Raw genomic sequence first — 16,104 nt, 5'->3', positions numbered from 1 at the left:
CAGGTCATCACAGGACAGACACACACACACACCTAGGGACAATTTAGTATGGCCGATTCACCTGACCTACATGTCTTTGGACTGTGGGAGGAAACCAGAGCACCCGGAGGAAACCCACACAGACACAGGGACAACATGCAAACTCCACACAGAGGACGACCCGGGACGACCCCCAAGTTGGACTACCCTGGGGCTCGAACCCAGGACCTTCTTGCTGTGAGGCGACTGCGCTAACCACTGTGCCACCGTGCCACCCTGTCAAGATTAAATCAGGGAATTCAATATTTGTTCTTTTTTAAGTTAATGCCAGTCATAAACATTGTATAGCTGACAGCAATTTTCTAATCAGTTCTTTAGGCCATGCTGTCATTTAATGTGTACACAAAGAAACAATTTCAGAGGGTATAGGAAAGAGACAGTGAGACACGAAGGGGCTCACTGAGACATTTAAGGGGCGATGAGAATTAACTTGAGTTCTACAGATCTGGATTGGAAATCAATACTGCCCAAGCACCCCCCCCTTACACTTTCAGAAATTAAAAATATGTTTCTGAAGTTCTTCTCCAGCCACCACACCTTTGCTAACAGTTTCTTCTGAGCAAATTAACTAATACATTAATGCCCATCACAGGGACTGGGGGGGGGGGGGGTCATAGAAGGGAACAGAGAGGAGCAGCTTGTTATTGGCCGGTGTGCATTTGGAGCATCTCTTTGTTGAAGGGAGCACCAAAAGGACCTGACACCAGGGACGAGGGAGGGTTAGAGCTCCCGGCTCTCTCTTTGAAGGCTTCATCAGACACGGAGAGAGCAGACTTGGCTGAAAGAGTATGGCTGATGACAGTTGTGAGTGATGGAGTCGGAATATGGATAAAATGAGAATGTACTTTCTCTCTGTATATATATATTTCAGGCTCTGTGTGTTTATGTTTCTTTGATCGCAGATGTTGAACGTCATAGTAGTACTAGGTGGAACTGTGTTTTGGTAGGGTTTACTTTTTCAGCTGGCTGAAAGCTATTCTCAGTTAGTTGAGTCATTTCTCATTGCCTCCCGGTGGATTAGGTGGGGTTCACATATAGTGTGATGACGCGCTTGGCAGGCAACTGAAAGTTACATGCAAACGTTGGTTTATTACATAAACCCAGGATATGACCAAAACCATGTGCAAGAGAGCTTGGGCTTGGGCTTATCAAAGCAGTCAACCTCAGGAATTCAAATGGAAATGAGTGGTACTAAGTACTATTTGAGGGGTGATTTTGACCTAGTTTGCATGGTATCAATCAGGTTAAGCTTTACTGGTCCAAAACCTCACATTATCAAGTTGTAAGGAGATTGTAATACTGGCAAAAGAACAGATAGGTTTAAATATCATGCTGTTGTATCACAAGGGGAACAAAGCGGAATTGGTATTGACATCATTCTTACAGGGAGCATAGAACATGACCAGGGCATGTTTCTTCTTCTTCAAAGCCTCTCGGAAATCCTCGGATCCAAGATGGCTGACACTGGAAGGTTTGTCCTCCCACGACTGCTCTGGCGTAGGGGGCGCCTGGGGACTAGACAGTTGCAGGAGGGATGAATCATGAAGGAGTCTTACATTTTATAGAAATATATATTTAAGTATTTTGTATATACTACTTGGCAGAAAAGTAAAAAGAATGCCTTTTAGAATATTTCTATCACCTTTGCATTTGGAGTTTTTTTTTCAATGAGTGAACAGAAAGAGGGAAATGATGTGAATGTGTATTACACAGAGATAGTGAAACAGATCCACTTAGCCACTTTCTTTCCTCAGTTACTGCAAGATTTCTGCCTTGTGAAAAATGGCTCTGGCATACATCTTGTCTGCCCTTATGGAACCAGTAATGGCTAAGGCCATACACAAGTCATCAAAGGTCCATTACCTTTTTCAATAACCTTTCCTAGGTCAGTCTATTATACCGATAGGTTAGTGGAGGTCACCTTGATTGCTAATTACATCTACACATCAGTGATTATGTTTAAAGGGGAGGGCAAAGTGTCAGGGGATGAGCTCAGTGAAATATAAGTGGGTTCTAAATAAAACACAGCTCAGCTTTGGAGTGTACCAGAGTTTAAATCTGTTTGTTTCTGAGATACGGTAATCCTGTCTAGGTACCGCTGGCCAGGGATCAGGGGTGGACTGAGCAGCATGTCAAGAGTGTGACTAACTTGTGCATAAACTCAATTATCTTGTCCTTGCTTCGGAGCTGGGGCAGCGTGAACTTCTCCTCGCCCTTCTCAAAATACTTGACAGTAGGGAAACCGGAGATCTTGAAGCGTTCGCCCACTGCCTTGTGTATTGTGGCATCCACTGCCACCAACACACCTGGACTCTGTGGAGGAAAGAGGATATCAAACCATGAGGGAATCAGGACTGTGCACTTAATATAGCCTTTAAAAATATCAGCTTGACAGTATATCAAGGCGGGTAGTTAATCAAATGTATGATTCATTAGAAATACACAAAAATGTCTTTTATTAGAGATGTGCATTTGTCTTAATTGTGAAAACATTTAATAAAATAAGATGCATTTAATACCCTCCTTGTGGGCTTATCTCTATTATCCAGGCATTGTATTAGAACACGCATTGTAAATTTAGTCATAGCCAGTCTTACAGCTTCACACTGTTTATGAGTCAATGAATGCTGTTATTGGCATCAGGCACCATTGGTTATATAAAAATACTGGGTTTTATTAGCTATGAGAAGGGCCATCATGTGCAGGTCATTTAATACTGCATGGGCAACTTGCAAAAGGCAGTAAAATGACAAATTTCCATTGTAGCAAGTAGATTACTAAAGTTAATTTAAATTAAATAACTCAATTAAAAAAATGGAAGCTTGCTTGCATTAAAGAGGGGAAATCACAGGCAGAAATACTTTAAATACCAGAACAAATTGTTAAGCTGTTGCAATTGAACAAGCCTACTGTATATGTTCACTTGTACTTTTATAGTCTAAAGTCTATGTGAATACATTTAGATGGAACCTCCACTTGGAATTTAAACAATGAGCCAACACTTTCATAATGATAATAATAATAATAATAATAATACATTTTATTTGTGGGCGCCTTTCAGAGCACTCAATGACACCCTACAGAGCAGTAAAAAACAAGCAGCATTGTATCAGACAGCATAAAGTCAAAACAAAGCAGAGTAGACCATAAAAAGTTAATACAACAGATAAGTATAAAATTATCATCTGCACAAAACTCAATGAAGCATGGATCAGACAAAATATGCCAGTTTGAAAAGGTACATTTTGAGATGGGATTTGAAGGTTGAAAGAGAGTCAATGTTGTGAATGTCTTGTGGGAGACGGGGGTTAGAATGACTGAAGGCTCTAGACCCCATGGTAGTCAGTGGGCCGATGGTGTAGTGAGTTGGAGAGCAGAAGAGGATCTGAGAGTGCAGGAGGGCATGTCGTCACCAAACTCTCTCCACAACATCGCCTGCTGTGGCCAAGGAGAGTCATGTGTATGCACGATTTCATTCCAACCCAACACCACTCCAGCTGATTTCTCTTCTCTAGCACACTCATGACGGACTCATGAGTGAAATTAGCTGGTGTACCATGTATTCATGCCCCCCCCCATGGTACATGCTTGGATATCACTTGCAGACATTGTCCCCTGCCCACCCGAATAAGACAGTATACAGTTTGATTACAAACATCAAATTGCTCGTAAGTCAACCAATGTATGGATTTTTCGCCTCTTTTTTGAGGTATCGCAACCTCACTCAATACTGGTCTATTCTTACATCTACGCCTTGGACTTGATGTTGGATTTGACTTCAGAATGCATATCTTGTTCATTGTATGCTGTCTATGAATTGTCTATGATTTGTCAAAAGCATGACTTCAAAGACAAGTTATTAGGCAAATTGTTGTAAATCCCACTGAAGTACCTGTTACATTGTGCCAATGAAACTACTTCCTCAATGCTGTGAGAACGATCTATACTAGGCCAGATTGGACATGTAGTCCCTCCAGCAAATTCTGGGTCTACCTCAGGGTCTCCTCCCAGTTGGACGTGCCTGGAAAACCTCCAAAGGAAGGCGCCAAGGAGGCACCCTAATCAGATGCCTGAACCACCTCAACTGGCTCCTTTTGATGCGAAGGAGCAGCGGCTCAACTCCAAGCTCCCTCCGGATGTCTGAACTCCTCACCCTATCTCTAAGGCTGAGCCTTGATCCCCTGTGGAGGAAACTCATTTCAGCCGCTTGTATCCGTGATCTCACCCTTTCGGTCACTACCCAAAGCTCACAACCTTAGGTGAGGGTTGGAACGAAGACTGACTGGTAAATTGAGAGCTTTGCCTTCCGGCTGACTTTACTTTCCATTTACTTGCACCTGTTTGTGCAAGTAAATGGTCTGTTTAAATAAGAATCTAGAGGAGAGAAAATAAATGATTTCACAGGACTTATGGGCTCAGGGTGACAAAAACGCTCTGGTACATCCACACTAGATAATTGCTAGGCTCTTGCCATTGATCTCTGGTGCAGGGTATGAAGCCACAAGGAGCAAGCCCAAGCCTCAGGCCGGGGATGGGGGGGTTGGGGGATGATGTTCGCAGATGAGATAATACCTGCCATCACAAGGCTGAGTTTTATAAGCTTTGTCCTTGGCAAACAAGCACAAGATTACCAAAGAGGAAAGGATGGGGGAGAGGTGAGGTATCCACCCGACTAATCAGAAACACATTAGGAGTTGAAATGAAGGACAGGCTGAGTGGCTTGTCCTCAGCAATAGCGAGGAGCCCTGTTGCCAAAAGTGGTGTGATAATTATGATTTGGAGTTGACACCAAACATATCACAGCACTACTTCACACCAGGACAGTCTTCTGTGTGCATGTGAGTGCATGCATATATCAAAGATGCTCAACCCTTTACACAGCTATGCTTGCACATGTTCATGCATGGGAAACATAGGCGTGCAAAAATATGTCAACACTGCAAACATGAACACACATTGAAATAAGAAAGTTGGACTGCATACACAAAATCATGCAACTTACGTCTGTGCCCTTATTTAGTATTTCAGCGGCTTCATCATACTCTGGCTTCATCTTCTTACAGTGGCCACACCCTGTAGGATGAGACAAACACAAACATAGTATGTGAGCTCAGGCTTTCACTCATGCAAAACACACAAATGTATGACTAAATGTATTGTGCTTAAAAAGGAAAGGTTTGGTCTTCGCACAAAAGCACTTTCTCGGGTAAAAAAAATCTCTGGTTTCCTCCTGCCATGGGTCAAGCTTTTCACAAAAAGGTGATGGTGCAACAATGCAACTTTTATAGTCAGACAGTTTACAGCAGGGTCTCTTGACTCGTAATGAAGTGGTTTTTGCCATCTCTATAGAAGGGCTGAGGCAATAAATTAGATAGTGGAAAGAAAGAGGACATTTCTCATGTTATGTTTGCCCAGATGGTTTAGTCATGTCTGATCAGTCAATGCATGTGTAACTCTTAGGCATGGGTGTGTGTCTGAGAAAGTGTAAGTGAGGCCAAGAAAGGAGAGTAAAATGAGAGAGAGAGAGACATAGATTGTGAGAGTCAGAGAGAGACAGGGACTCCTCACAAAGGACCTAAGCTCCAACAGTACATCTATAAAAATCCAAACAGTAAGAATTAAATTAGAGCATTAAAAGCCAACCTCAGCAGAAAAAAACCCTCTTTGGCTTTTAATAAAGCAATTGGACTGTTGCTTGTAGTATTTTCTGTATGTCCTACATATTTCTACATTTATCTGAAGAGCAAAGCCAGAGCGTTCCGAGTCCCCACACATGTCCAAAAATGTGCTTGTCAACCAGGTTGCTCCCACAGTCATGAATAAATGCTGTGTTTGAGGTTTCCGATTAATACTGCATGAGCAAAGCAGTGAAAGATTAATAAACGTTTTTAGATATGAAGCAACTCATAGCCCAGGAAAGTGGGGGGAGGAAGGAAGGAAGGAAGGAAGGAAGGAAGGGAGGGAGGAAGGAAGGAATTAAGGAAGGGAGGGAGGGTGGAAGGAATTAAGGAAGGAAGGAAGTAATTAAAGAAGGGAGGAAGGAAGGAAGGAGGAAAGGAAAGGAAGAAAGGAAAGGAGGAAGGAAGGGAGTAATGAAGGAAATGATTCATAATGAGCTAGCCTAGCTTATCTATAAGGAGGAGGGAATGCATTTAGGAAGGAATGAAGGAAGGAGGGAAGGAAGGAAGAAAGAAAGAAAGAAAGAAAGAAAGGGAGGAAGGGTATGATTCATGATAAGCTAACCTAGCTTATCTATTAGGAGGAAGGAAGGAAGGGATTTAGGAAAGGAGGAAGGAAGGGCAGAAGGAGGGAGGAAGGAAGGAAGGGAGGAAGAAAGAAAGGAAGGAAATTATTCATGAGAAGCTAGCCTATCTTAGCTATGGGGGGGGCAAAGAAACTGATAGCATAGTTCCAAGGTTGTGTTAAATCAAGTTAATTTATGAAAACATTTAACAATTTAGAGTACAACATAATGGATGATACCATTTTTCCTCCTACTATGAACTGCTTGCAGCTCTTTAGTGAAATATGCCCTCCCAGGCATCATACCTACTGAACACATATAAAATGAGGCCATCTGTCCAGGGGAGACCTCTTTCAAAGAGACATTACTGGTACAAGTGATGGATGGACATGCTCCGTAGTCATTTCTGCGCAAAGTTTCACGACAAAAGAAACACTCTTCCTGCTTTCCTCTTTATTCTTGTTGTTACAACACATGCAAAATGTCAAATAAACAAGTCGTTTTCTGTTATCAACACTATTTGTTGATTACATTTTGCTCATTTGTTTTCTCCATTCTGCTTTCACAAAACAGATGGAGCTCTCATTTCCCCTCCTTCATTCTTATTGGCTGGTGGAATTAGAAATGACATTGACAAGCTACACACCTCAGAAAAAAATTGAGTTGTTGATAGCAGCTAGCTGTAAAATGGTCCAAAAAAAGAAGTCAGGTGCCTGCATTGGGTCACTGAACCCTCAAAATGTGACCGTTCAGCAGAAAACAATACAAAAATTACATTAAGTGCCTTTTTAACAGGTCACTGATGGACACAGCCTACGTCTACTGAACAAAAATTCACCGACTCCTTATTTGCTTGGACTCACTAACTTGCTGCACATCTATGGCACTGGGTAGTTTTGTTTTACTTTCAGATCCAGAATGACTTCTGAACCAAGGAAGTAATATTTGTCTGCGGATGTGCATAATGTCTTATGTTAGGTGCAATTGATGTGCTGTCTGATGAGGGATGCATTGTTTGTGCACATGCTTGGTTTCAGAGAACTGTTACGCACGGTTGCGTGAATCAATTGTGGTATATTACCAAATCTTTACAGTGTTGTCACAATAAATCACAAATTCTGTTCTACATACACAACGCTCTAGTGGCAACCCAGCCACTGAGGATGCACAAGCCAGTGCATCCTCAGTGCCGGTCCCAAGCCCGGACAAATGGGGAGGGTTGCGTCAGGAAGGGCATCCGGCGTAAAATCTTTGCCAAATCAAATATGCGGATCATAAATAAGATTTACATACCGGATCGGTCGAGGCCCGGGTTACCAACGACCGCCACCGGTACTGTTAACCAGCAGGGTGTCGGTGGAAACTATGTAACTGTTGGGCAAAGGAGAAGGAGAGGGGGAAACCATGTCCAGAGGCAGCTAGAGAGGAGGAAGGGTAGGCATGTGGAAGTGAGAGTTGGAACTTTGAATGTTGGCACTATGACTGGTAAAGGGAGAGCTGGCTGACATGATGGAAAGAAGAAAGGTAGGCATACTGTGTGTGCAAGAGACCAGGTGGAAGGGGAGTAAGGCCAGGAGTACCGGAATGGGTTCAAACTCTTCTACCATGGTGTGAATGGGAGGAGAAATGGGGTAGGGGTAATTCTGAAGGAAGAGTATGTCAAGAGCGTGCTGGAGGTGAAGAGAGTGTCAGACAGAGTGATGAGTATGAAGCTGGAAATTGAAGGTTTATTGCTGAATGTTATCAGCGCAAATGCCCCGCAAGTTGGGTGTGAGTTGGATGAAAAAGAAGAATTCTGGAGTGAGTTGGACGACATGGTGGAGAGGGTACCCAAGGAGGAGAGAGTGGTGATTGGAGCGGACTTCAATGGACATGTTGGTGAAGGGAACAGAGGTGATGAGGAGGTGATGGAAAGGTATGGAGTCAAGAAGAGAAATGTGGGAGGACAGATGGTGGTCGATTTTGCGAAAAGGATGGAAATGGCTGTGGTGAATACATATTTCAAGAAGAGGGAGGAACACAGGGTGACGTACAAGAGTGGAGGAAAGTGCACACAGGTGGACTATATCTTATGTAGAAGGCGCCATCTAAAAGGGATTGGAGACTGCAAGGTGGTAACAGGGGAGAACGTAGCTAGGCAGCATCGGATGGTGGTCTGTGGGATGACTTTGGAGACCAAGAAGAGGAAGCGAGTGAAGACACAGCCGAAGATCAAATGGTGGAAGTTGAAGAAGGAAGACTGTTGTGTGGAGTTCAGGCAGGAGTTAAGACAGGCACTGGGTGGTAGTGAAGAGTTGCCAGATGGCTGGACAACCACTGCAGAAATAGTGAGGGAGACAGCTAGGAAGGTACTTGATGTGTCATCAGGACAGAGGAAGGAAGACAAGGAGACTTGGTGGTGGAATGAGGAAGTACAGCAAATTATACAGAGGAAAAGGTTGGCAAAGAAGAAGTGGGATAGTAAGAGAGATGAAGAAAGTAGACAGGAGTACAAGGAGATGCAGCATAAAGCAAAGAGAGAGGTGGCAAAGGCAAAGGAAAAGGCGTATGGTGAGTTGTATGGGAGGTTAGACACTAAGGAAGGAGAAAAGGACTTGTACCGATTGGCTAGACAGAGGGACCAAGCTGCAAAGGATGTGCAGCAAGTTAGGGCGATCAAGGATAGAGATGGAAATGTGCTGACAAGCGAGGAGAGTGTGTTGAGAAGGTGGAAGGAGGACTTTGAGGGGCTGATGAATGAAGAAAATGAGAGAGAAGGTTGGATGATGTAGGGATAGTGAATCAGGAAGTTCAGTGGATTAACAAGGAGGAAGTGAGGGCAGCTATGAAGAGGATGAAGAGTGGAAAGGCAGTTGGTCCTGATGACATACCTGTGGAGGCATGGAGATGTTTAGGAGAGATGGCAGTGGAGTTTTTAACTAGATTGTTTAACACAATCCTGGAAAGTGAGAGGATGCCTGAGGAGTGGAGAAGAAGCATACTGGTACCGATTTTCAAGAACAAGGACGATGTGCAGAACTGTAACAACAGAGGTATAAAGTTGATCAGCCACAGCATGAAGATTTGGGAAAGAGTAATAGAAGCTAGGTTAAGAGGAGAGGTGATGATCAGCGAGCAGCAGTATGGTTTCATGCCACGAAAGAGCACCACAGATGCGATGTTTGCTTTGAGAATGTTGATTGAGAAGTATAGAGAAGGCCGAAAGAGTTGCACTGTCTTTGTAGATTTAGAGAAAGCATATGACAGGGTGCCGAGAGAGGAGGTGTGGTATTGTATGAGGAAGTCAGGAGTTGCAGAGAAGTATGTAGGAGTGGTGCAGGATACGCATGAGGGAAGTGTGACAATGGTGAGGTGTGCAGTTGGAATGACAGATGGGTTCAAGGTGGAGGTCGGATTACATCAAGGATCAGCTCTGAGCCCTTTCTTGTTTGCAATGGTGATGGACAGGTTGACGGACAAGATCAGGCAGGAGTCTCCATGGACGATGATGTTCGCGGATGACATTATGATCTGTAGCGAGAATAGGGTGCAGGTTGAGGAGAGCCTGGAGAAGTGGAGGTATGCACTGGAGAGAAGAGGGATGAAAGTCAGTAGGAACAAGACGGAATACCTATGCGTGAGTGAGAGGGAGGACAGTGGAATGGTCAGGATGCAAGGAGTGGAGGTGACAAAGGCATTTGAGTTTAAATACTTGGGGTCAACTGTCCAGAGTAACAGGGAGTGCAGTAGAGAGGTGAAAAAGAGAGTGCAGGCAGGGTGGAGTGGGTGGAGAAGTGTGTCAGGAGTGATTTGCGACAGAAGGGTACCAGCAAGAGTTAAAGGGAAAGTTTACAAGATGGTTGTGAGACCAGCTATGTTATATGGTTTGGAGACAGTGGCGCTGACTAAAAGACAGGAGGCGGAGCTGGAGGTGGCAGAGTTGAAGATGCTAAGATTTTCACTGGGAGTAACGAAGAAGGACAGGATTAGGAAAGATTATATTAGAGGGACCGCTCAGGTTGGACGGTTTGGAGACAAAGCAAGAGAGGCAAGATTGAGATGGCTTGGACATGTGTGGAGGAGAGATGCTGGGTATATTGGGAGAAGGATGCTGAATATGGAGCTGCCAGGGAAGAGGAGAAGAGGAAGGCCAAAGAGGAGGTTTATGGATGTGGTGAGGGAAGACATGCAGGTGGCTAGTGTGACAGAGGAAGACGCAGAAGACAGGAAGAAATGGAAACGGATGATCCGCTGTGGCGACCCCTAACGGGAGCAGCCAAAATAGTAGTAGTAGTAGATACACAACGCTCTAGTTGCGCAGCCTATAAATCAAACGCAGGGTGCCTCGGAAAATATATGCCCGTCTTTCAACTGAACCATTGTGGTAAGATTTTTCTGTTAGTGCTGAAGCGTAACACAAAGAGTGACTGGAAGAACTTAAGCTAACCCTTTTCCAAGTAATGAGTGACAGAGTACGCACCCTATTGCTCTGCATCACCTGATCTCTGCTGGTGCCATCACCATCTCTCAGCATCCAGAGAAACTGGTGTGTGTGTGGGGGGGGCAGTGTAAGCAGAGGCAACAGTGACAGGATAAAACAATGCTGATTCAGGGTGATGGTGGAGAGAGTTCTGAGTGGGGAAATTTGCAGACGCACCAGCGGAGCTGAAAAAAAAAAAAAAACAATGGTCGAACACAGGGTGTGGGGTACGGGTTGTGTGCCCACTAAAAGCTGTATCACAGCAGATCACAGAGGGCAAAGTTAAATGCAAGGATAATGTGCAAGGGAATCCTCCCAGGCTGTCCAGCGGTCAGATATGTTTGCAGCTACTTGGTGACTGGTTGGTCTGGATGCCTGTTTAACTTGTAATAGAGCACAATTTACTTCTTGACATGATGACTAAAACACTGAGCACACACACACACACACACTCACACACACACACACACACACACACACACACACACACACACACACACACACACACACACACACACACACACACACACACATTATCCCAAGTGTGGTCATTTAAGGTCATATCTGCTACATATCAATCCTGTGTTAGGTCTTTCAAGGTGCTAAAAATATAATGGCTCAAGGGGGCATCCGGGTACCATAGCGGTCTATTCCGTAGCCTACCAACACGGGGCTTGCTGGATTGCAGCCCTGTGTTCTCTCCAGCTTGGTCGGGTGTCCCTACAGACACAATTGGCCGTGCCTGCGGGTGAGAAGCCGGATGTCGGTATGTGTCCTGGTCGCTGCACTCGCACCTCCTCTGGTCGGTCGGGGCGGAGGGCAGGGGGAACTGGGGGGGATAGCGTGATCCTCCCACGCACTATGTCCCCCTGGTGAAACTCTTCACTGTCAGGTGAAAAGAAGTGACTGGCAACTTCACATGCATTTGAGGAGGCATGTGGTAGTCTGCAGCCCTCCCTGGATCAGCAGAGGGGGTAGAGTTGTGACCGAGACGGCTCGGAAGAGTGGGGTAATTGGCCGAATACAATTGGGGAGAAAAGGGGAGGAAAAATAAATCCAAAAATAAAAAAATAAAAAATATAATGAATCAGCTCAAGTTGAAAGTAGCTTTTACAGCAGAAAATGACATGATTAGGCTAATCCTGGGACACAAATTGGACTGTATGCTTCTGCAAAAGCCACACAACCCCCACTGAGCAGTTTGCAACACAAAGTAGGAATAATCAGGCTGAAAGGTGTATGAAACTCCAAGCTGATACTCGCAAAAGAGAGAACATTAATCTTCCTTTGCAGGACCAGTAGAAAAGTGTGCTGCAGCAAGCTTGAGTCTCATATGCATGTGTGCGAGTGTGTGAAATGTCTCACGCTGTCCCCGTTTCTGAACCATGTGCTCATTATTCATGCACGAGCCTGCATGTACACGTAGGTGGATGAATGTCTGCGGGTTTAAGTGTGCTTTTGCATACGGATGTGCAGTTTGGCCAAGCCAGGGCATTATGCAGACAGAGGCTGGACCTGAGTGGTTCAACTCCACAGGTACCGAAATGGGAATTCATGAGCAAACATCTTTCCTTACAATAAATATGAAAAGAAAGCAGGTGAAGGAGGAGAAGTGAAAACAGATGAAGGTCAGAGACCAAGAGGCTTGAGAAGGAGTACGGAGAAGGGTGAGAGAGGGGGTGGGGGGGGAGAAGGTAGACTGGTAGAGGGAGGGCAGTGGGGACGAGGCTGTAAAATCAATAGCGAAAAGAGGGACAAATAGTTAAATCAAATAAAAAACAAAAGGAAATTGGTCGAGACAAGATTCAGATTACGTTGTGCAGCCGTGACACTAAAAATGCTTAAATAAATAAGATGAATCTATTTGCATGATTTTGAAGCGACAAGTCGCATTTATTACCATACACAATCTCCCTTAGACAGCTCCCTAGAAACTTTACAGGCCTGGGAGAGGGACCAGACAAAAGAGAGAAAAACTGGGGCAGAAAAAAAAAATCGATCCCACAGAGACATGTTGGTATATTTGCAATGTTCTGTGTAACCATTACAGTTTGTTACATGTGCACCAACATGACAAGCAGGTTCATGTTAAAGCACATGGCACCGTGACACTACTCTGTTGTGTAAGAGAAGGTTCCCGTTGGAGTGAACAACTTAGAAATAGGGTGAAAACATTCCTTCAAAAGAATATTTTCATCACAACAATTTCAGACATTTAGTGTGCTGCTGTTTGGGACGACAGTGTCCAGTGCTGTGTTACTCACAAGGGGCGTAGAACATGACCAGGGCCGACGGGTTCTCTTCCAGGAAGCTGTCAAAAGTCTCGTCGGTCAGGTGGAAGACTGCCGAGTCCGTCTCTGACCAAGGCACCTCGGGAGTCTTGGGCTGAGGAGGCTGGGGGCTAGACAAGCGTCGGGAGGGGCAAAACATTTAAAAAGCAGACAGGGTCTGACTGGAGTGTAACCAGCGAGGGTCATAATCAAACACAGCTGTAAACACACACACACACACACACACACACACACACACACACACACACACACACACACACACACACACACACACCAATCTGGACTAAAGCAGCCCCTCCCTCAATGACAGCACAGTCCTGCAATGCCAAGAACAAGTGCACATTTACATAACAAGTGTGCACCATAAACACACACACACACAAAATGTAACAGAGCTACATACACCCGACAAATACACACATTCTCCCATTCCTTTCCTGATAATCGCACACCCTAGCCAAAGCCAACCTGGCCCCACAAGGCCAGATATCTTTCTTAGTGTCAGAGTTGTGCAACAGGAATGTGATCAGGAGTGCTGCTTTACTTCCAGACAAACTCACCTCATCACAATGTATCTGCCCAATACCTAGCTTAGCTTTATTAAGGGTAAAATCTTTACTCATTTCACACTAGATGCAATATCTGGTTGCTTCTAGGCCAGTATTTCTCAAGTCAGTCCTCAAGGCCCCTGTCCTGCAGATTTTCATTGTAACCCTGCAGATGTAGACTGCTTGTACTTACTCGACCAATCAGCACTTAATTATGTCGGATTTGGCACAACTGGAATGATTAAGTGCTATCACAGACTGGATAAGTAAGTACAAGCAGGCCTACGTTTGCAGGGTTACAATGAAAATCTGCAGGTCTGGACTGGGAAAGACTGTTCGAGACAATATTAGGTGTGGTTACCTTCCTTGGGTGGTTAAGAACTGCCAGACCCTTTGTGTGCTCCATAAAAGCTTTCCAATATCCATGCAATGCTGGTGCAGAGAACACTAAAGAGACCTGCCATAGTATTTTCATCTTCTCTCTTCTACATTCCGCCTGTCTCCACAAATAGTGCTGATGTCCAAAAAGGAATGCTGAGTATGGCCCTTTTATGCAGACACTGACTGCATGCACCCTTATCTAAGCTTTACTTAAGGAATAACGTATAGCGGGTCAGCATCTGCACGACAGCGGATGTGAAAGGTTGTTACGGACACGGTAGTAATTTTGGTGGTCAGTAAAGATGGGTGGGTGTGGGCGTCTGGGTAGCATAGTGGCCTATTCCATTGCCTACCAACACGGAGATTGCCGAATCGAATCCCCGTGTGACCTCCGGCTTGGTCAAGCATCCTACAGACACAATTGGCTGTGTCTGCGGTTGGGAAGCCGGATGTGGGTGTGTGTCCTGGTCGCTGCAAAAGCGCCTCCTTTGGTCGGTCGGGGTGCCTGTTTGGGGAAGGAGGGGGAACTGGGGGGAATAGCATGATCCTCCCACGTGCTACATCCCCCCGGCGAAACTCCTCACTGTCAGGTGAAAAGTAACGACTGGCGACTCCACATGTATCAGAGGAGACATGTGGTAGCTTGCAGCCCTTCCCGGATCAGCAGAGGGGGGTGGAGCAGTGACCTGGACAGCTCCAAGAGTAGGGTAAGTGGCCGAATGCAATTAGGGAGAAAAAAAGGGGGAACACAATAATAAAAAAAAAAAAACAAAACAAAAAAGATAGGTGGGTGGGTTTGTCAGGATGTCAAGCCTTTGCCACTTGTGCCTTTTGAAGCCACTACTGCTTGCTCGAGTTCTTGCCTACAAGATTTTGTCCTTGTGGCATCTCCCTTGCCTAAGGCTGATTTCCTGTGAAAGCTGTGAAACCTCCGCTCCCATTTTTTTCTCTGTCAAGGTGGGGTGAGATGGGGTCATGACCACATGCATATGAATGATGGATGAGAGTGAAAGATACGGGACCAGAACTGAGGAGGTGGTGATAGAAGAGTCGATATCAATAAAAATGTCAGGGGGTGGTGGGGGTGGGGGTGAGGAGAGGACTGGGAGTGTGGAAGATGTGGACGCAGAAGAAAAACTTTATGTCTGTCATTATGATTGAGGTGACAGGTTTAAGAGGTAGCTGGCAGAATTTAAATTTGCATTTTCTTTTTTACATAAACCTTCTCTTGACAGAGCTCTTTAAATCTTAATTTAAAAAAGTGTGAATGTATCCGTGTTTGTGTGTGTGTGTGTGTGTGTGTGTGTGTGTGAGTCTCTGTGTGTGTGTGTGAGTCTGTGTGTGTGTCTGTGTGTGCTTATTCAGCTATATTTATGAGGATCGACTTGAATTTTCAGCCATCATAGTGAGGATATTTTTGTAAAGTCTGGACATTTTGTCCGGTCCCCACTTTTTTAAGGGTCTACTTTGGGGTGAGGTTTTGGGTTTAGGGTTGGGGTTAGACTTAGGATTAGGTCAAAGTTTGGGTAAGGGTTAAAGTGATGCTTGTAGTTCTGATGGTAAAGGTTGAGGTTACGGGGCAAGGGAATTAATCTAATCAATGAGGGTCCTCACAAATATAGAGAAACAAATGTGTGTGGGCATGTTTGTGAGTGCAAGGTCATACTCACTTTCTCATCCAGTCAGCGATGTCCTTGGCTGTAGCTCCATAGTTTTCATAGTGGTGGAGGAACTTCCCCTTCCTAAAAGGACAAAAGATTACAAATAAAATGATCTCTGAAACATCTGTCAACACTGGTCACCATCAGCCTGTGAAACTCTCTCCTACTACTTTCAGCTGCTCCCGTTAGGGGTCGCCACAGTGGATCATCCATTTCCATCTCTTTTTGTCTTCTACATCTTCCTCTGTCACACCAGCCACCTGCATGTCCTCCCTCACCACATCGATTAACCGCCTCTTTAGCCTTCCTCTTTTCCTCTTCCCTGGCAGCTCCATTATCAGCATCCTTCTCCCAATATACCCAGCATCTCTCATCCAGACATGTCCAAACCATCTCAATCTTGTCTCTCTTGCTTTGTCTCCAAACCGTCCAACCTGAGCTGTCCCTCTAATATACTCATTCGTAATCCTGTCCTTCTCCG

At 44.9% G+C, this 16,104-nt stretch overlaps 1 protein-coding gene across 1 annotated transcript in view; it reads right to left on the bottom strand.

Annotated features, from left to right (window-relative positions):
* pdia5 (protein disulfide isomerase family A, member 5) overlaps positions 1-16,104 on the bottom strand; it is an 80,377-nt gene that overhangs the window by 20,473 nt on the left and 43,800 nt on the right. The window contains exons 10-14 of the mRNA XM_056290160.1: positions 15,633-15,704; positions 13,007-13,143; positions 5,042-5,112; positions 2,189-2,352; positions 1,424-1,554 (exon numbers count right to left, since the gene is read on the bottom strand). Of these exons, the coding sequence (XP_056146135.1) occupies positions 1,424-1,554; positions 2,189-2,352; positions 5,042-5,112; positions 13,007-13,143; positions 15,633-15,704 (575 nt within the window). The remainder of the gene's footprint in view (positions 1-1,423; positions 1,555-2,188; positions 2,353-5,041; positions 5,113-13,006; positions 13,144-15,632; positions 15,705-16,104) is intronic.

This window comes from Lampris incognitus, chromosome 11 (genome assembly GCF_029633865.1).
Source record: "Lampris incognitus isolate fLamInc1 chromosome 11, fLamInc1.hap2, whole genome shotgun sequence".
Lineage (NCBI taxonomy): Eukaryota > Metazoa > Chordata > Actinopteri > Lampriformes > Lampridae > Lampris > Lampris incognitus.
Note: the sequence above shows the minus strand (reverse complement) of the source record. Positions and strands in the feature narration are given on the sequence as shown.